General features: G+C 40.6%; 1 protein-coding gene across 1 annotated transcript in view; it reads left to right on the forward strand.

Moving 5' to 3' along the window:
* Window positions 1-3794: 3794 nt before the first annotated feature.
* Window positions 3795-22288, forward strand: part of SLC17A6 (solute carrier family 17 member 6) — a 40223-nt gene continuing 21729 nt past the window's right edge. Inside the window, exons 1-4 of the mRNA XM_042958097.1 lie at window positions 3795-3920; window positions 6694-6956; window positions 7382-7383; window positions 8461-8579. Of these exons, the coding sequence (XP_042814031.1) occupies window positions 3835-3920; window positions 6694-6956; window positions 7382-7383; window positions 8461-8579 (470 nt within the window). The 5' untranslated portion in view covers window positions 3795-3834. The remainder of the gene's footprint in view (window positions 3921-6693; window positions 6957-7381; window positions 7384-8460; window positions 8580-22288) is intronic.

A 22288-nucleotide genomic window follows, 5' to 3' on the forward strand; every position in this document is an offset into this window, starting at 1 on the left:
ACACTAACTCATGCTCCTTCTTCATCACTGTTTGCATGTCTTCAGGCAATTCATTAAATCTAATTTTTCTTCTCAATAAATGGGAATAAAATTAGTCTGAAGAATACAAGGAATAAATGAGATCATGTAAATCAAAGTCATTCATAATTTGTAATATGCTACACACATTAAATAAATTCAAAGAAATCTTTTATTTTTAATAATTTTTCATAGCTTATATATTTTGAGGGGGAGGTAGGATCAGAAAGAAGGAGAGAGAGAGAGAATCCCAAGCAAGCTGTGCACTGTCAGCACAGAACACAATGTGGGGCTCAAACTCAGGAACCGTGAGATCATGACCTGAGCCAAAAACCAAGAGTTGGATGCTTAACCGACTGAGCCACCCAGGCACCCCGAAAGCTTTTATTTTTAAGAGTGCTTGGGTAGAGGGGACAATTCCTCTATAAGAAGACTTGTCTAATAATTCCATTTAAAGCACTGTTAAAATTGGCTGGAAGAAGATGGAAGAGGTAAGGGAGGTAAGGGAGTAAGGAGGTAAGGGAGGTGTCCACAAAAAGGAAGTCTTTTCCATATGACTAAATTAATACCATATGTGTAACTACTACTATTTTTGCATAAAGAGAAATCTGGTGATATTAAGGTCACAAAAGTACATGTTCAGTGTTTGAATTTGGGGATCACACATGAAGAGAATCTATTAGATATGTAAATAGTGCCTGAATATTTGTCTCTTATATTGGGAGCTCTTAATTCAAGAAAAGCCTACATGGCATTCTTTGGTCTCAGGTGGCCTAGTAACAATTCTTGTAATTTTCCACATACAATATTTTTCCCTTGTTTATGACTTTGCTCAAGATGTCCCCTCAGGCTGGGATGCTCTCCAAGTATCACCACCCCTCCTCACCCAATTCCACTAGGCTACCATCACCTTCTTGGAGCTAAGTTTCTCTTAAAGTATTAAGACAGACAAGGAAACATCATTTCCTAGTTTCTCTTCCATATGCTTTCACTCCCAGGCTGGGTCATCTTCCTGTCCAATTTCATCCATAATTATTTGTAATTGTATTTATGTGTCTATTTCCCATAGCTTGTGAGATCTTTCTGGGAATATTCTCAGAATCTAGTACAATTCTTGGCACTAAATGAGTATTTTTAGAATGAATAAATCAATATTAGCAATAATTCTGATTCAAGTACTCGCCCTGTTATCAAGAGAATGGAGGAACCAGATGACATTAATTTCAATAAGGTGAATGTAATTACTTTACTCTAGAAACAATGTTTTCATGTTGGATTTATATTGCTTGGTGCCCCACAGATAATCTCTAGTGCAGAGTTAGCAATTAAGTTTATTGGTGGTTTAGATCTCTAGTTATTTGAGGTGAAATGTAAGCAGGAGTGCTGAGGAGAATCAGTTTTATATCACCTTCCTGGCTTCACAGGTATTTATTTAACTTCTATTTTTTGCATCACTTCTCAGAATTTCAAAATCATGGATATCCCTAAATGAATTTGGTCTATTGAACTTGTTCACTAAAGATTTGAAAAACATACATATTTTGAAAAGCACCCTAGATGAGTAAGGTCCTAATTAACTTGAATCTTTTATTTGGAAGGAGGTAGATTAGTGGGTTTTTTTTCCCCTTCTTATACTTGATCATCTTTGGGGATAGATACTATCTTGAGGCATTCTGGAGTTTAAGAAAAATCTGGTCCACTGTTTTATAGGGATATATATTTTAATACATGTTTATAAAAATGAGAGAAAGATGCCTCTAATATTCTTTTCATCATTATAATTCATAATGAAATATAATATGACAACTATCAAATTTAATAATGACAGATGGTTTTAGCTACTTTTGATAATCTTTTTTTTTTTTTTTTTTTTTGGCTATCCATTCAGTGTATACACATCCATAGTATAATTTGTCCTATTCAGGGAACATTCTTACATGATTCTCTATTTAGATCCATACTTTTGAGATTTGGTCCCAAAATCCCTAAGAAAAATCTACTCCCCCTGTTGGCCTAAATAAAATCCAAGGATTTTGACCTTGGCAATGTGACTCAAGGGCAATCAGTTTTGTAATCATTTGGCTGAATTGCATCTAAGAGGTTTGTGATTCATGTTAAATGCATTAATAATTAACATTAAGCTAGCATAGCTTTTTGGCTTTGCTTAATGAAATAGATTCATTGATGCTGTACCTATGTATGTGAAAACAAATGTCTTACATGAATGTCTCTCTATAATTCTGTTTTAGGGGAAGATGGTACAAGGAAAAAAATCACATTTTAAAGAAATGTAAGCAATTTCAAATAAATCATGAAAATATTAATGATAATTTGTTGACAAGCACAAGATACAGCCACAAATTTTGTCAGTATATTGATATTTCCATCGTGTGCTGCAAATTAGTTAAGCAAAGAATCAAAAAAATTCCAAGGAATTTATATTAAACTGCCTATATTTTATTTAACCAAGGGCAATGAGGTTGCAGCTTGTCTTTTCTTTCTTTCTCTCCCCTCCTCCTTCCCTTTCTGCTTTCCTCCTCTCTTTTTCTTTCCTTTCTTTTCTTTCTGTTTTTCTTTCTCTTTTCCTTCCTTCCTTCCTTCCTTCCTTCTTTCCTTCCTTCTTCCCTTCTTATCAGGAATTGAAACAAAACACAACACATGAACAATGTAATTATGCATTCTGTGTGCATATGTTTTATATCCAAGAGAGCCCAAATGCCCCAGAATTCCACAAACATAAATGAAACATGTACTCTTCCTTCCCTGCAACATTGTCAGAGCTGGCGGAAGTGTGCTGGGCAAAACGTAGGAAACTAGAAGTAACTTGTCAATTTTTAATTAAGTCTTCCTCCCTTGAAGAGTCAAATGCACCATTCTCCCTGCAAACTCTGGAGATGATGACATATTTCCACTTGGTTCCCATAGCATCCATTCCTGAAGATCCCCAGAATGGTCTTTGGTCAGGGCGACCACCCAGCTTCCCAAAAAGTTGGCAACCTGGCCAGCCAAAAGCAGCTTTCCCTTTTCCGGAAACTTACTCTGTCCGTGGTGCTGAACAATTCTGCCGAGACGCGCCCTGAGGAGCGCTGTCAGCCGCGCTGAAAAAATCTTCCCTGACGCTGCCCAAATCAGAACTGTGTATCTGTTATTTACTCACGTCCTCAAAGAGCAGCAAGCTTTCTCCATCTTAATTCGACACTACCGCAGAGGAGAGTTGCGCCGGCGTGATAGGAGGAGATCATAGGCAAGGAGGAAAAACTAACATCAGCATTGCTCACCTGAGACCTCAGATGCTCCCATGAGTTTGGAAGTGCTCTGCTCCCTACAGCAAAGACACCATTAAAAAAAATACTATTCTTCTGACTTTGCTTTTACACAAAGGTTCTGTGGTATTTCCGCCTTTCGTTTAAAAGCCAGAAGATTTGGCAGCAATAAGGTTTTTCAAAATCGGGAATTTGCATTGTTTTTCAGTGGACTGACTTCCAGGACAAGGACTCATCTGCACCCGCCCAAATACCATGGCACTGCGTGCGCCCTTTGCCACCGGATCCTCCCCTTCCAATGAGACTTTCTGATTGTGTCTACCAACTCTCCTATTAGGAAACCCGTGGGTTGCATGCAGCTATTCTGTTGTATTCTCTTTCTCACTCCCTCCCCTCTCTCACTCACACTCTTGCTGGAGGCACACCAATACCGTTCTGCTGAGAAGAAAAAGCCCACAACTACCTTAAGCGATTAAGACAATATGCGCAACTCTCGCCTTTCATAGCGATCACTATACAAATCTGGCAAGAGCCAACACCAGTCTTTGCAAGAATGGAGTCGGTAAAACAAAGGATTTTGACCCCAGGAAAAGAGGGGCTAAAGAATTTTGCTGGAAAATCCCTTGGCCAGATCTACAGGTAAGAGAAACCCATATTTGCCTGGGCAAACCCATATTTGCCTGGGGCTCAGCATGAAAAAATCTGCAGGGCTATTTCCGTAAACCCTGCTTGCATTGAGAGGTTGTAATATGATCGGAAAGTCTTTTTTTTGTTGGTTGCTGCTATTGCTCAAGCAGGGCTGCTCTGGAAACCTGCTTATTAATTCAGGAATGTTGCACTAAATGAACCTGTGTGCTGTGTGTGTGTGTGTGTGTGTGTGGTTTTTGTTTTGGTACCTGCAGATTCTCATCCTTTCCTACCCGGATTTACCCTCTTTACAATTGAGAAATGACCAGCACCTGTTCAAAGAATCTTTCTTTCGGTGCTCATAGTGACAACAAATTCCTTTAATGCAGACACATGAATTTAGAAAATACAACCCTCAAAGAAATCAACCAAGAAATTCCAAAGAGTAATGGCAGAAAGAAATTTAGACCTCAGCTTTAAAACAACTCAAGTAGATAATCTCCCAGTGGAATCTTCCTTCTGTGCTGAAGGAGGAAGAATCAAAATATATCAATAATTAATAGCTGAAGCATTTCCTCTATCCAAATCCAAAACAATATATATGTGCTTTAATTATTTGACTTTTCTGAGAAGTCTATGTCTTGCATGGCAAATGTCAGTGTTTATAAGAAAAAGCATAATGACTTTGAAAGTACTGGCAATGATTTAATTTTTTATCGTCCCTGTAGTCAATGTACTAATTATGCTGAAAATTTTACAACTTTAAATTATTTTAAGAATATTATATGAGTACACTTTCCTTAATAATATGAGCAAAATCAATAAGAGAGGGCAGAAACAGCAGGATAAACGATTCCAAGAGAGCGCTAATTTTCACATTTGGGAAAATGAAGCCCTTAGAAGTGTAGAGAAAATGTACACAAAATGACCAATGCACTTCCTGATTTTCCAAATCTCTTTGGATCTGGTGGGCTTCATGTAGGCACCCCATCATGCACCTATGCGGCAATAGATACCGCAAGGGCCCTGCAGTCCTGCAGCTGCCCTGGAAAAAAGCTCTTCTTTCCCAGCTCAATTGCCATCAGGTGGGGAGTTCAGGTGCATAGTCCAACTTTGCATATAACAGCCTAGGAAGCCAATGTTAAAAAAAAAAAAAAATTGAAAAGAAAAGAAAGAAAGAAAGAAAGAAAGAAAGAAATCACATTAGTTAAATTTTTTCTCCCAGAATAAATTGCCATGTGTTCTGACTTTGGGATTGAACTTTAAAAATACGAATTAACATAGCTGCAAAAACCTTTATGACTTATTCCCCAGGTGGTATTTTGTAAAATTTGGAAGTCTGACATTTTTTTTTTTTCTGGTAGCCTCAAATTGTTTGGCAGTCAGCTCCTAACCTGTGCATTCTTGGAATTGATCTTAAAATTTCATTTGCTTTACTCCCATGTATGAAAATAATTGTGCGTGAATATATCACTTAAAAGGGCACACAGAAAAATGAACTATACAGTGGATTGAAAAACATCTGCAAACTGTAAACGGAGAGGTTCTTTGTCTAAATATCGAAGTATCCATCCCAAGAGTCCACAGTAATTGTACTGTTCACATTCATTCTCTCTCTCTCTTTTTAATAGACATTTCACAGATATATCGTGGACTAGCATAACAGCCTCAGCTTTTAGCAAAACCATTCCATCACTCCCCATTCCCCTTCTCCCTTCCTCCTCCCCTCAAGGACGAAAACCTTAAAGGAACTGAATTTTAAGGGTGAAATCTTGTGAAATACTGTGCAGATTAAAAAACACAAAACAAAGCAAAATTTTGAGATCTACTGTGGTGTGGGACATCTTACCAGAGTTGATTTGGGGCACGTCCGTGTATCTGGAAGTCGCATTTTACGTCTTTGGAAATGTGCCCAAGCCATTTTTCGGTGTTTGTAACCGAGATAGTAATGACGCAAGATTGTGAATAATTAATTATTCATGTTCTGGCAGTAGGAAGCTTAGGTGTCGGCCATATGCTGCGGAGGCCTTTGTTTCAAACTCGAGTAACAAGGAGAAGAAAGTAAGATGTGTAACGGGAGAGTAAACGGTGAACAGGCACCCTGGGACTGGAGGAATGGGCAATAGAATGCGTGCGTGACACTCTCAGAGAGCGCTCACAAGACCTTCTCGGCGTGGGCGCCGGTCAGGAGCGGCCTTAGTCCCTGGGGGTCCCCGCGCTCAGCTAGGAGGCAGGATCGCGTGTCTTTAACCCAGAAGGTTCAACTTAGCTGTGAAGGAAGGGGTAGCGCGGGTGCAGGTCTGAGCTGGGCTGGCCTGCAGAGCACCGGCCCTCAAGAAGCTAGTGGCTGGATAAAACCGACCATCGCCGGGGGTAAAGCACTGCAGGTGGGAGAAGTCTACACGGTTGCTGACGAGGCGCCGCTCCAGTAACCCACTCCCTCCCAAACCACAGACCCTCGGAGAAAGTTAGGCCCCAATTGCCTGTGTCTGTTAATCCAACCCGCTGCGGGGTGGATCCCGAGGGAATGCGGGCTGGGTGCCACGGGCCAGACGGCATTAAAGTTGAAGAGATGCTGCGGCAGGGAGGGGGGCTAGCAGGAGGCTGGAGAGCCGGGGAGGTCCCGAAGCCTGGTGGCGCCCTAGCACCCTAACTCCTGAAGGAGTCGAGCGAGGCAGCGCCCCTCCCCGCCCCCAGCCCTGACGGGTCCTGGGAACTGGGATGGGTCGGCGTCGGGGGTGCCTAACCCGCCGCGTCCTTGCCTTTCCCCCGCTCTGCCACGCAGGGTGCTGGAGAAGAAGCAAGACACTGGGGAGACCATCGAGCTGACGGAGGATGGGAAGCCCCTGGAGGTGCCCGAGAAAAAGGCTCCACTGTGCGATTGCACCTGCTTCGGCCTGCCGCGCCGCTACATCATCGCCATCATGAGCGGCCTGGGCTTCTGCATCTCCTTCGGCATCCGCTGCAACCTGGGCGTGGCCATCGTGGACATGGTCAACAACAGCACCATCCACCGAGGGGGCAAGGTCATCAAGGAGGTGGGCAGCCGCTGGCCGTGTGGGTTCGCAAAGCCGCCTCACCTATTTGAGCTCCATTCCCCCCCATGAAAGAGGAAGGCCTGAATGCTCGCCAGCCCCCTGCTAGCGGTGCGCTTCTAGAATAGGAATAGACCGCGATAGCCCTTAAGGCCTCCCTTTTCGCTTCCGCTCTCTGGGCCTTCCTTTTCTCACCTGCACTAGCTTCTTGTCAAGAGTGACTCCATACCAGAAGTTGGTGCTTACTAATGTACGCTAAATTTAAATCGAAATATTTTTCTTTCACTCGGAGGAAGGAGTAAGGCAGCATATCAGTGATAATGTCTCCCTGATTTCCTCCAATTCCTGCCAAACAGTCTTAATAATAAAAATGAAACAAAACCGAAATCAGATCAACTGTGAGCATATGGGCAGTTTCCACCCAAGGGCCTTTAGGAGTTGTCCACTTAACTGGTGGAGAGAAAAGCCAAGCTCAGCAGTGCCTTGAAGTCACCGGTCATCCAGTCCGGTAATCTCCTGAAGGGTGTGTTGGGGTGATGGGTAGGGAGAGGAAGGTCAATGTCAAAGTCACTGAAACCTGTGGGTCTAGACGTCCAGTTCAGGGATCTGAGCGACAATTAACAAGGCAGAGCCGGGGTAGTGGGGAGAGAAATTCGGGAACTCACTGTGGATGCGAAGCTGTGAGCGCCGCTGGTCCCCGGGTATTCCCAGAGACCCCGCAAAGCAGATTTAGTTTCAAAATACTACTCAAAGAGACGAAAAGGAGCCTCTATTCCTCAGGAGGTATAAGCCCTCCTCCGCCTTTCCGATGCAGATACTTAAAGGTTCACCCAGGCTGGCGAGGGCGGAGTTAGGCCTTGACCTTCACACACACCCCTCTCCAGCTTTTCTGACCACCCCTGAGGAAATCCTCCTCTCCACTGACCGCCCCCACCCATTCCCCAGGCTACTCCAAATCTTGCCCGCCTACGCCCATCCCCATTTTGCCTGGAGGATCCTTTCCTCTAGCTCCTCCGACCTCCTCACCTTCCATCCCAAATTCCCCACCTTCCTTCCTCAGAATTTCCCTGGTTGGATTTCATTCTGGAAGAGACCCCACTACTGCTTTAGTACTGGCTGGCATCGGTTAAACGGACCCCGGTCAGGGGTCTCTGTCCCCAGCCAGCAAATGGAATCTCTTCCTGAGGAGTTCTAATTTTCAAAACTGGAGCCCGGAGGACTCCTCATTCATCGAGGTGATCAGATCTGGCTGACAGTAGTTGGGGAGCAAAGCCAGGGCGTCCAGCTTCCCCATTAACTGCAATACATTTCAAACGAACAGTTTTTCAGTTAAAAGAAGCATTTCTTCTCCATAAGAAGGTATAGATTCAATTTTGTTAGAAAACGGAAATTCAGCCATCTCCAACCCCAGAATGCAGGGAGCACCCGGGGGATTGAGGGCTCCTGAGCGTGAGTCTGCAGCCCAAACACTGACTCTCCTCTTTCCCTCCACCCCGTTTCCCCTGTACCCCCCATAGAAGGCCAAATTCAACTGGGACCCAGAAACCGTGGGGATGATCCACGGTTCCTTCTTTTGGGGCTACATCATCACCCAGATTCCGGGCGGCTACATCGCGTCTCGGCTGGCAGCCAACAGGTAACGCGTCCCCAGGGCGGGGGGTAATGGGGCTTGTACCCTCACAAGGGGCATCAGAGGCTGGGGGCAGGGACCACAGCCCCGCGGGGACTGGAACTCTTGGGCGAGGTCTTCTGGTCCGCCGGCACCCCATCTCTCCGGGCTGGAACTGTTCGTGCCTCGTTCCAGAATTAGGCACCCAAGAGGATTTGGGATCGCCAGGCAGGGCCCTAGTTGCCGCTTTCTCTCTGCCTTGGCTGAGCCAGCTTTTCGCCAAATGGTCTACGTGCCTTAAGGCCTGTAAGAGCTGAGGCCAGGCGGGGTGTGGCCGGGCCGGGACTGAGCGGCTGGGTGCACAAAGGCGAGTGTGTTGGGGGGCGTCACGTGCTGCGCTCTCGTCAGGGCGTCCCTCGGGTGCCCCGGCTCCCTGTGGTGCTGACCTCCCGGCAGGGCGAATCGAACGCCGGGCCACCGAGCCCGCCCAGATGGTGCTCTGGGTCTGAAGGATTTGTTTCTATGGAGGCAGGCGGGATTTCAGGCGCCGGGGGTGCGATTCCACCTGTTAATGAGCTCCAGCGAACAGGGGCGGGGGTGGGGAGGGCGCTCAGCTGAGTCCCGCGGCCTCCAGCAATGCAGCGGTGGCTGCAGTCGAGCTCCTAGCACCAGCTCTGGGAATGCCGTCGGGGTCAGCTGCAGAGACACCCCAAAATATGGGGCATAAGGACTGATAAGGTTTGGGATACCAAGGAGCACAGCCTGGCCACTGGAGGGTGAAAGGCAGGTTTATTTGTTTCCTTGTGTATATTAAGATGAATAAAACCAAGTGCTCCCTAAGTCTGAATTGGAAAACTGACAACGCAGGCACTCACGTTTTCAGGTATTGCTTCGTCGAGACTCCAAGTAAAGACTTCCGGTCTTTCTTCAGACCTTGTATCTATGACTTCACCTTTCTCCCTCCCCTCCAAACTCAGATTTTCTGAGGAAGAAATCTTGAACGGGGCACCTCTCCAGTCTTGATCTCTTCTTTGCTTTTGTAAACTGGTCCCTCCTCATTTCTCAGTAAAATCTCCCACGCCTCTTCTAGTGGCTTTTGTCACCTCCAATTCCATTCACCAGCTGTGACTTCCTGCCCAAGACTTTTCAGTCTGCTCCAGAGCCTAGGGAAGAATTCTTGGAAATTTATTTTAGGTTTAACAATCCTTGGACCAGAATTTTTGAACATTTTTTCAAACTGTCAAAAGAAGAGGGCAAAAGATTAGGAATAGTACCTTTTGAATATCATCTTTACCTTGACACCACGATGGTTAGTACTCAGACCCAACAGGAGACAAACCAGTCTTTTAAAAAAGGGATCAGTGTAAAATTAAAATCATTAACTATTTACAAAACCCAATTCTATAGATGAGATAAATCGAACTGAAGAAAATATGTCATTAAATAGTACTGGTAATGTAGTAATGAGCATGTTACATTTTTGGCTTTCGTATCCCTAATGTATAATGTCTTGAATCTTTTTTCCCCTAAAAATTTTTTTAAAACAATATAAACTTCCCAGAAAGATAATCCAAACATACATATATAAGTATTTTCACTTGAGGGGAAAAACAACCGAAAATTCACACACACACTCACACACACACACACACACACACACACACAAATGATACAGCAAACTCAATGTAATGTGAAGTGAAACTATATTATGACTGTGCCTTTAAGTTTTTTTTAGAGTCAAAACCTTCAGCTTGCCAATTGTTAAAATGCTAACATTTTCCTGCCAGGAAAAAACACCAGGGATGCCCCAGCTTTCCCTCTTTGTAACACTGGGAGGTCAGTAAACAGGTTTTTCTGGTTAACAAAAAACAAAACAAAACAAAACAAAAAACAAAAAAACAAAAAAACAAGCTCATTGCTATCATTTGTGTTATGTTTATTAAAGACTAATGCTAACGCAGGTTCTAATTGACTTGGTAGATTTTCCTTAAAGGAAACAATAGTGAACTTTAGAAATCCTATTTGGATCTGAAATGGATATTCAAGGAAGAGAAACTTAATATTTTCAATGTCTTATGTCCTCCAAGACTGAGAAAATGAAGTTAAAATTTATTGTAAAATACTACAAACATATGGAAAATATAGAGTAACTTCCTTATCAGATCTTAGGATTTTGACATATTTGCTTCATTTAAAAAATATAACAAAACATTACAAATACAGTGGAAATTTTCTGTGAAAACAGGTCTAAAAGATATATAACATTTTCTTTTCTGATGAGAAAACTACTGTATAATAGGTAATGAAAATATATAAAAAATAAAATGTAATAAAAATCATAAATAATTTAATCACACCGAGACCCTATTGTTAATATGGTGGTAAATGTCCACGTAGTCCTATATATGCTACATGGAATTTTATTTTGGAAAAATTTTTTTTAAACATAAAATCTGAAAGACTTTTATAATTGTTTTGAAAGATGTACATTTCCTATGATGTTACCTTTTCAAAAACAGTAAAAACAACCCAGCGAGACCAGTTTTCCACCTACAGATATCATGTGCCCATTCAAATAAGCCTCTCCCTATAGATCATCTAATAGTAGAACAAGATTTCCCTTGGGGGGGTGGGTGCGGGGATAGAGTCCTGTCTGTCTGTTTGTCATCACAGTCATGGGCAGGACTAGAGTAGAGGAACTGAGGTATGTGGAGACTGCTCCTCTAGAGAGAAGAGCTCCTGGCTACGCCCCCTGGCAAATTTCTCAATGAAAAACCCACAGCAGTGATTTTGCCTCTCCATTTTGTGCTTTAAACAAAAGCAGCAACACCCTTGGTCAGAATACAGATACTTGGTCCCTTTCTGGTCAAATTTCAAGTATTCCTGTTTTCCTCCTCATTGAGAGACAAAGCCAGGGGAGTCAAGGGGAGAGAAAGGACTCTTGCATCATTTTTTCCTTTGTCTTTGTCTTAAAGGGCTATTGCACATTGTGGGCAGGAAAATTTGGTCACCTCCATGGAGGGCTTTGGGGTGAGGAAGCCAAGGAGGAATCCTTACAAAATCTGTGGTGTTTTTAGATGAGAACATACTTACTACACGGATAAAAATGCATCGGGGACAAATTCATTTTACCTTTAAACAGTCCAAGACATGGTCTTGCAGTAATCCGGATAATTACAAATGTGGAATTGCTAAGGGTTATTTTTTATCTCGCATATATGGACTGGTGAGGAACCTAGTCAAGTACTTAACAGGAGAAACAACAGAATTTTGACCAAAGACATAACCAAAGATGGCCAGATTTACCAAATAATATTTGGTCAACGTTATGTTTTTCATGGCCGATATTGTCTTCACAAAGGCTATCCTTTCTGTCTAGAGGCAATATTATTTAAACCTATTTAAAAATTTTCCCTCTCCTGCTCCTGTCCTCTTGATCTTCCAATGCTGATTTGGTTCTTTACAGAGCACTTATTGCCAGCGGTCATACAGGTATTTTACTTATCTGTTTTCTCCATTAAAATGTAAGCTCCATGACAGCAGGCTGTTGTGTCCATGTAGTTCTTCCTGCTATATCCCTAGCATTTCAAGAGTGCCTGGCCCATGACAGACACTTGTTGAATAAAAGTGTTTGGGATTAAAAAATTTTTTAAAGGCAGTATGGTATAGTGGTTAAGATACAGGTTCTAAGCACAAACCATGTGGGTTTAGACTCCTGAATGTACTATTTAATAACTGAATGACATAAAACATTATTCAACAACTCTGAGCTTCAGCTTATATTTCTGTAAAAGGGGATTAATCAAACTACTTACCTGATATGAGTATCATGACCGCTAAGTAAGAGAATCCGTGTAATGTTCTTAGAAGTGCCTGGCCCGCAGTAATTGTTGGCTGTTACCATTTATTATTAATAACGTCCTGACTTCAGAAGAAAATGAAAGAATAAATAATGTCTTATGGCCATTCAGTATTATTCGTGTTTAAATCTGTCTTAAGCACCTTTAAAATTATTTTTCCATACACATTATTTACAGCTAAAGTTATTGTTCACTGAAAATGCCTTACATCTCATTTGAAGGACTCTCTTAAAAGAGCTTTTCGGCCAATGGTATAGACAGTGCTAGTAATTCAGCGCATTCAGTCTTTGAATTCTAGTCAGGCATTATAAATACACTTAGAGAAATCCATTTAAGTTTGAGGGTAGACTTCTCTGTTGATAGTTACAATTTATTTCCCCCTACGCCTATCCTTTATTTAAATAGTGTCTGATTCTGGTGCAACACTGTCTTTTCAGGTATTTCCTGGGTTTCTAGCCTGACTTTTGCTAAGGAAAAAAAAAAAAGCTCTTTATTTGAATTAAGAGATTGAACAGTGGACTTTGGCTAACAGAAAGAGCCCATAGTAAAGCAGAATAAGGGTCATCTAATCCAATCTTCTCATTTAGAGACCAGGAAAGGAAACAGAGAATCAGGGATCACAAGATCACCAAGAGTTTGGGACTAAAACTCAGGTGTCCAGGAATGCATGACCTCAGTCTATCTTTACACTGAAATTTAACATCTCTGCCTGATACCTTGTGCTTCACCACAAAGTTCACTTTCAGCAGCAAGCTGAGCCATCTGCTCTCTCAGTGAGTGCCTACAATCTATCATGCCCCAAATCCAGGACAGAAATCCAAGAATTAGAAGGAGAAGTCTTTAGCAAGCCCAAGGGATCCTTAGATTTTGGTGGTAGGAAAAACATACTGTATGTGTGTGTGTGTGTGTGTGTGTGTGTGTGTGTACAGACTCCCGAATCCATATGAATGATTCTGTTCTTTTCTTTGCCAAAGACAAAACCCAAACTTGGTAACGACTTAAACAAATGACTTGTGATTGTCTATAGGAAAAAGCAGTGTTTAGAACTTTTTCTCCCTACCTAGCCCTTTGGCAGTGTGGGCTCCTGCAAGATTATAGAGGTTTGAGCATGACTGGGGGTGGGGGGAGAGGTGGGGTACTTTAGACCTTTTGTCTGCAAAAAAGAAGGGATTTTTCCTTGGGATTTTGACTGATACAACTTAATTCATACCAAAAGAGAGACTGGTTTATACTGAAAAAATCTACAAATTCAAATGCATGGATTTTAAAACTGTTACCTAATGTTGAATTTGCAATTATAAAAATGAAATCTGGTATACTTTAGGTAAATATTCTGACTGGCCTGATTCTGAAAAATTCTCATGTGTGAGGGATTTTCAGAAAAAGAGGAGTGAAGATATTTTAAACTCAACATCTTCATGTTTTAAGCCCAGAAAGGAACAATTTACAGGTGTTATTCTTTTTCTTTCACAGAAATAAAACACTGAACATGTACTTTATTTACTGGAATAAGCATTGGAAATGAATTCTTAAGCATCATTACCAAGCACATATACAAACGTTCTCTGTCTACCTATCATCCATCACCATTTTTTCTTCTCTACTTACCTGTCCATTGCTACCTCTATTGCAAGCAGGGGTTCATGAACCCTTCCAGTGAGAAACATTTGCAAATTCCTTTTGTGTAAGAAAATAATTCAGACTGTGAACATAAAGCTGCTGCAAGAAACCACCATCCTACTGCGGTGGAAATGGTTTATCATCATCCAGTCCTTTAGGGCCAGAGGTGACTCTATTTCACTCATTTAGCAGCCTATCAAGCATCTCACCACCTTCTTATTGTGGGTTCTCTAGGTTATGTGTCTGGGACAACACAGAAGAGACCTTCCTTTTTCTGACAAAAGAAAATACCCTTTGCACAAGACAAATAGATGGATTGAGAGGGGGAGGGGTCCCTAAGGGCTTGCACGTGGTTTGCTGGCTTGAGCTTCTCTTTCCTTCTATTCTCTCCTCTCACCCTTTCTAGCTCTGGCTTCCCCTGCGGCTGCCACATGCAACCTACTGCAGTGCAGAGGCAGCCTCTAGAGGGGAGGGACGTGATTTTGAGGGAGGAGAGAGTCAGGTGGGCAGCTGGTAGAATGATTCTCCCGCTGCCATATGCCACTGTTGGGGCTGTCTCATTTCTCTGTCATGAGTGATGAAGTCATTTTTACAACTTAATGATGTACCAAGGGACCCAGAGGGCTGGCTTGTGCTTGTGTATTCCTTTTTAAATATGGGACCGGGGCATCAGATGTGACAAAGGGAGGCGCCTGAGCCCTGATTTGATTATATTAAATAGATTAAACAGCCTGAATCAGTCTATTCTTACAGACCCTCTAGGAAAGGATTAGTGCCACACCTGGGGTGAGGAACACTAGTTCCCTGTTAAGGGACAAGCCACTGCCCAAATGGAAATGGATTGATTGATTCCGGGAAAATGGATAGCATCTGTAGGAGTGACAGGTCACCAGTGTTCCTGTCATCTCTTCCAGGAAAATCCTTGTGGGGTGGGCTTGGTAGGTGAGGGTGTTTGTGGCTGGGGGGCAGAGAGAATAATATGACTGAGGATTTCACAGCTAACTCACTCTGGACCACACTGAATGTTAATCATCAGACAGCGGGTGATGCACGTTTTCAGCAAATGCATTTGCTTTTCCAAACATTTCTGTATCGGGGTACTATATGCTTTTAAATTTGGGGAATCTGTTTAGTAATGCAGAGCCTCCTACCACACATACATACACACATGTATGTGCTCACAGGTGCACACACATGTATGCACACACACCAGTGTTCTTAAAATTATTCTGTGTAAGAGAATATGATCATTTCACACTGGAAGACAAAGAAATGTGTGTGTGTGTGTGTGTGTGTGTGTGTGTTGTAACAAGTAGAGGAAAAACAAGTAGAAATTAGGTTTTAACTTGAAAATAGGCAAATTAAATTCATTTTAGTGTGTCATTTGCTGCAGGAGAAATCGTGAGGAAAACAACAATTTTAAGTAGCTTTCAAGTAGTTTATCATTTTTAAAAGCAATCTTTTTTTTAATGTTTATTTATTTTTGAAAGAGAGAGACAGAGAGAGAGGCAGAGCACGAGTGGGGGAGGAGCAGAGAGAGAGGGAGACGCAGAATGCCAAACAGGCTCCAGGCTCTGAGCTGTCAGCACAGAGCCCAATGCGGGGCTCCAACTCACAAACCATGAGATTATGACCTGAGCCGAAGCTGGACGCTCAACCGACTGAGCTACCCAGACGCCCCTAAAAACAATCTTAATAAGCAAATGGCCCTTATTTTATTTCACAGAGCTTATAAAGATGTTCTGTGAGAAATGGAGAGCACCCATCAGTTTCTAATCCTGTTCTTAAGGCATTGAAATGTTCAGATTTTTCATTTCTTTGCCTTTTTTTTCTTGGCCCAGTTACTGACACCCATCTCTGACTTATATTCACACTTGAGTGGGTTTTTCAGGTAGGACTTTAACTGTCCATTATAAGGAGAAGGACTTTAGGCAAAATGAAATATGCTAGTTGAGATTCAGCCTACTGTTTGGAATTGAAAGTTCGGCAATACTTATCTACTTAATAACTCTATGGCTTGATTATTTGTTAAGTGAAATAAATGGTTTAGTTTGTTGCAGAAAATTTTTTTGTAATTTGCCAGAATTTTCAATGATGATTTAGTTTTTAGGTGTAGTACTGACATGAATATATTGCCTGAGATTACATATATTGATATAGATACTACGTGATATTCTATAGAACCTAGATTTATAATTCAGAAAGTAAAATAATATATTAAACATGGAAAATGTTTATTTGGGGAAATTTATTTCTATAAATTGTTTTTTTGATGTGAAGTATAATATTTATTTGCCTATACATTATTCACCTTTACTTGGAATAAGTGGTGCATCAGACCTTAAGTGAATTTCTTGACTGACATGGATTATAAAGCAAACAACAAAACAAAACAAACCTGACAATATAAATCAGAAGTCAGCTTACTTTTACAAATGTGTAATTGGTTACCTATATTGAATAGAGTCTTACATTTCTATTCTGTAATCGCCATTCGTTAAAACATTCTCAAATAAACTACGTTACTATTTGATGTCATTAAATTTAGCACTTAACCTATTGAGAAACATTGAAAATGTCCCTGAAAAAACCCACAATGAAATTTCAAAAGACAAAAAAAAATTGTAAAAATGAACCTGGAAAGCAGCATAGGCCTACTGAGGTCAAGCAGTAACACGATTGCTTAATTTATATGATGGAGTAGAGGACAGCCTTCTCCTTCCCTGTAAAGAGAGTCTAGAAATCTAGCTTTTAGAATAATGTGGGGAAAAATAAAACCAGCCCAACTGAAAGGAAATATGGAAGAGACACTCTAACCATGTACAATGGACAGGCCTGAGTGAATATCAGAAAAGCTTTTCCATCAATGTGAAGTAGATCATTCAGGGATAAAGTTTCAACCTCTCCCTAAATAGTACATTTGTATTGGGGTAGGAAGAGAGAGGATATGAGTTATTAATTGTTTTTGTAATTGCCTTAGTTCCCCATTTCAGGAGGCAGATGAAATTGAAATTGAATAGAATACTAAATACATGTGTCACTAAACTTTTTATATACATGATCTTTCTTCCTCATAGAGACTCTGGAAGGCAGACATTCTTAACACTTGTTTTACTGGTGAGAGAACTGAACACAGTATAGCTATTATTTCCTCAAATATTACTAGCTGGTAAGAGGAAGAGCTGGGGTATCAACCCCAGTATGTCTAATTTCAAAGGATGTGCTTCTTTTCTAAACACATTTCTCCTGTTAAATACCTTTGCCTTGTGTTCCTTAAAACATTTTTTTACCAGTGTCTTAAAAAATTTCACTGTATTACTTAGTGCTGGGCTAGGTCCATAGGAAAGAACATGGCTGTGGAATAATTTACAGCTTTTTTTTTTTTTTTTTGCATGAGTTTGGTTTTTACACAAGTCTTCTAATCAGAGGGTAAATCTGGAAAGCCTATTATGGTGGAAACTGCTTTCAGGGCAGCAGTACTATGAGATGCAATTATGTGTCAAAGTTGAAACCAGTGCTAGAGATCATGAAACTCACATGAGTATTACGTGTATAGATTTCCTTCTGTTGAGATACCAAAAATATATTCAATGCTTATGTTTGTTCTTGGAACATCAAGCCAAACAAACCAATGATTATCAAGCACCATACAATATACACAACTATATTAAATATTGAAAAATGGTAGGATTCTTCAAGAGGACAATATGTCATCTCTGAAACATCACCATCTAATTTAGTTATGAAAGCAGAGCTTTAGAAAGAGTGGTTTCAAAGGCTGATGAGGATGCTGTAATAAACAAAGTATAATGGCAGTTGGTTTCAGGAGATTCTACAGTGTCGTTTAGAAGACTTAAGGATGAGGCCAGGCTGGGCCACATACTTGAACTCAGCAACTATCTCAAGTGAGGATTTATCCACAGGAATACTCTAAATTCTAGTCCATAGCTGCCATCCTACAGTTATTCTGTGAGAGTAACTCAGCTTCCTAGGATTATTAAGATACCAAGAACAGCAGTTCATTCCTACTAAAAGCTCAAGAACATACAAATGGTCAATTGATTGAAAAGGATCTTGGGATAACAAAGGTTCAAAGAAGAATCTGTTATCACACACATCTCAGGAAGGGAAGTTATCATTGCCTTCTCTTTACAGTCTTTCTACAAAAGTAACTGAATGGTTATTTCTTAAGAGCATGTCATCTACAAAGCATTCTGCTAGCATCATAGGGGTTGAAGAAGTGAGATAAGGACCCTGACTGTGTTCTCCAAGAGACACAAATAATGCAGGGGGTAAGGGAACATGTGATCTCTTGAGTTAAGTCTTATAAAAGCAATCTACAGTGCTTGAGAAATATCTGAGAGGAGATTAGCTGAAAAAAGAGGTGTGTGTGTGTGTGTGTGTGTGTGTGTGTGTGTGTGTGTTGGGTGGTTACTAGGGATAGGGTGGAGGGATACTAAGACAGGTATAATTCATTTAGACAATGCTGTACATTAAAAAAATGTTTTGTTTCCTGACAGATATTTTAGATGCTCTACTGAGGCACAGACTGAGCGGCTGATGCAGTTCAATCAATTCTGTATGTCTTCAGAAGGGGAGAGGGAATTTTCAGTATATGTCTTCATACACTTTAAGCTGCTAGAATTTCAAGATGACACGGAACAACTCTGGGTCCGTTGTTATAGAAATAATACTATTTAACTAGGGCAAAAACATTCTGGAAAAAAAAAGGCAAATAATAACAATTCTCTGGAAACTCTATTGAATGTTGGGAAATTCCTGTGTAATGATAGATGATATTTATAAACCATACACACGCTATGAACCAGGCACTGTCCTCTTTCATAATTGACTTATCTAATCTCCATGATAGTCCTTTGAAGTGTGAAAACTTATTATTTCCATTTTACAAATGGAATTTGTAAATTCTCTAAGAATTTAAGTAATAACTTGTCCAAAGTTATAACTAGAAAGAAATTAGAGTTGGAATTTGAAATCACACACCGTAACTGCAGCTTTTATTCTCAGTATTATGTTGTGCTGTTTTTATGTCCCCAAGAAAAATATGGCAGCTGCTCAGTCAATTTGGTCAGTGAGGGCAGTCAAAATTAGGCCAGAGAACCTCACTTTTGGTCTTGATCCCACCATCAAATTACAATTTATATTTTGTAAGTGATATCATTTCTATCAGCAGATGTTTCCATTCCATTCTTGCCACTCCCCTCTATCGTCAAAGGCAACCCCCCCTTTTCTACTTATGTCTACCTCTGTCCATTTTAGGCCTGTCCCCCCACCTCTGCCCCAGATGTGTCCTTTTTGTGATGTCTTCGGGGAAGAGCTAGCATAGTCCTGCTAAACCAAAGATTCTCAAGACAGGAAAAGTAACATCAGCATCACCTGGGAACTAGTTAGAAATGCAAATTCTCAGGACCCGCATATACCTACTGAACCAGAAGCTGTGGCACCCAGAAATCTGTGTTTTAACAAGCCATCTAAGGTGATGATCATGAATGATGAAATCTGAAAATCACTATTTTATACTCTGGAACTTGTATTCTATACTTACTTCTATTTCTTCCATTTCTCTGTTAAAACCTAGACTTTGCTCATAGGAAGACAAAACCCTCTCTAAATAAGCTTCTCAATTTAATGACTTTGGAAAATAGGACAGGAGTAGAATCCTTTTTTTCCTCCTCACTGCTGCTATCATCCATTATTCAGCAAGTTTTTGTCCTTCAAAGTTGTTGTTATTTTATCTGGTGCTGCCAGAACAGTGTAAGTATTAGTTATGCTGCTGTTAGAGTACGTAGAACTTAGCAGTTAAGTATCTAGGATCTACAACCAGACTGAGTAAATATAAACCATAATTCTCCGCTTATATCTATGTGACTGTAGCAAGTTATTTAAATTCACTTGCACGTAGTTATTCTATTGTGAAATAAGGATAACAGTGGCAGCTTTCTGATATTATTGTTAGCTTAAAATGAGAATCTGGAACACTGACTGACATACACTAACAATTCAATAACCATTGGCTATTTATTATTATTTCTACTTGACTGACTCATATTTATGGATTTATTATTATGTGCCAGGCACCAGCCTAAGCCTTTTAAGTGCATTATTTTTAGTCTGACAGCAGTCCTATGACATGTAATTTATTAATAGTTCTTTGTACATTTCTTAACACCCCTTAAATGCTTATGATATGCCAGACATTCTTCTGGGTGCTTTACTTGTAATAATACATAGGTTCTGTTAATGTCCCCATTTTGTAGACCAGGAATGAAGCATAGTTAGTTAAGTAAACAGCTCAAGATCACTAAGTAATAAATGACAGAAATAAACCTCAAACCCAGGCCTTAGAATCTGTGCTCTTGACCATTACACAGCTCTGCCCTTTTTTATAGACAAGGAATCAGACACCCAGAGAAGTTACATAACTTTCCAGTTACATAGTTATTAAATGACACAGCTGGAGTCATAAAAATTCCTGTACCATGTTTATGTCACTATTTCTCCTATCACCATTAGTGACTTTGGCACGTTGCTCCTCTGCAATCCATCATCTTGCCTAAATTTACATGGATCCTGATCACGTTATGTCTCCCTGGCCTTAACAATCCCTTGCCCCTTAATTCTGATCAGCTTTTGTGTTTACTGCACTTTAAGGGCTTGATCATCAATTATCTTCTCTAATCACTCTAAGCTACATTATGTCCAAGATGTCATGGACTTACAGACTCTGCTCTTCCCCTCCTTGTTCAATCTGCATTTCCTCACACCCTCTGTACTAATTCCTTGCTCATAATCTCACCCTTGATGTTCTTACTTCTCTTACTCAGCCTATAGGGTACCACCATGTCCAGCCATTTTAAATAGTTTCTAGTTTCTGATATATAATGAAATCTCTTCCATGTTTTTGAACCTTTGCTGATCCATTTCCTCTTTTTGGAATTTCTCCCTCCTCCTCCACCTTCTTCCTCTTCTTCTTCCTCTCCTTCTCCTTTTCCTTGTCCTTTCTCCCTTCTTCCTTTTTCCTTCTTCCTTCTTCCTTCAACAATTCATCTTCCAAGGCCCAACCTGAGAGTACCCCTACGAAGGGCTTGCTTCTTGGTCACCCCAGCTGGAATGGTATTTTCCTTCTTTTGCTTTTCATTTGTACACCTGTTATGAACTTTGGCTTAAGCTGTCTCTTGCTACTTGTCTCGTTCTTTCTCTTACTACACCAAGGGCCATTCTTATATTTTCTCCTGAGTGCGTAGTAGCACCATATTGGTGAAAGAGCATTGCTTTTCATGTCAGAGAGCCCTAGATTCCAATCTCCACTCTACTGCTTGCTTTTATCTTACACAATTCTTGTCTCCATTTTCCTATTTGTAAAATGAGAAGAAAGTGTGACTCAGAGAGGTAAGGATTACATGAATTAATGTAGGTGGAGAGTATAGTAATTGCTCTGTAAGGTTTAGCTTCCTTTCCCTCCTCAGCACAGTACCCTACTCTAAATACAGTCTCACAAAGAATTGGAGTGTGAATGCATAAATGAATGTTGAGTGAAGTGGCTGCTTTAATTTTGGCTGTGTGTAGCACAGGAAGAGAAGGTGTGAAAGCTTCTCATACTGGGCAAGAATTTTGATAGATTTGTAAGTACTTGGATATTGATTTGGATAACAACTATATAAAATTTTAAAAAGAAGATGAGGTTCTGAAAAGTCTGATGGATTTCATTTTTAAATAGAAAAAAAGTCAATGTGTTTTCATGATCCAATAGCAACTATAATGAAAAAGGGATAGTTAAAAGAATCTGGGAACTTGCAAGTGGGAAGCATTTAAACATGCCACATGATTATATTATTACAAACACTCTTCAGGGTGAGAGTGAGAAGTAAACTTTGAAAATGATCTATTAGTGTTTTATTTCAGGAATAGTAGAGTGAGTTCAAGTAGGTTTGTGAAGATTACTACTTAAATTTACAGTTAGAATCCTGAAACACATTACTGACTACATGTATGCATAATCAGATGAAAACCCTAGTGGTAAAACCTACTGGCTTTGGAATCAGACAGACTAGATTTGAACCAGGGTTCTTCTACTTGGAACTGATTAGTGACTTGTGCCAATGATCTCACTTATCTGAGGCTTAGTTTCGTCATCTCTAAAATGGGTATATTAATAATATCCATGTCATTGGGTTGTTAAGTGGCTATGGATTTTATGGCATGTGAAGTGTTAGCCTGGGGTTTAGCAAGGTGAAG

Source organism: Panthera tigris, chromosome D1 (genome assembly GCF_018350195.1).
Source record: "Panthera tigris isolate Pti1 chromosome D1, P.tigris_Pti1_mat1.1, whole genome shotgun sequence".
Lineage (NCBI taxonomy): Eukaryota > Metazoa > Chordata > Mammalia > Carnivora > Felidae > Panthera > Panthera tigris.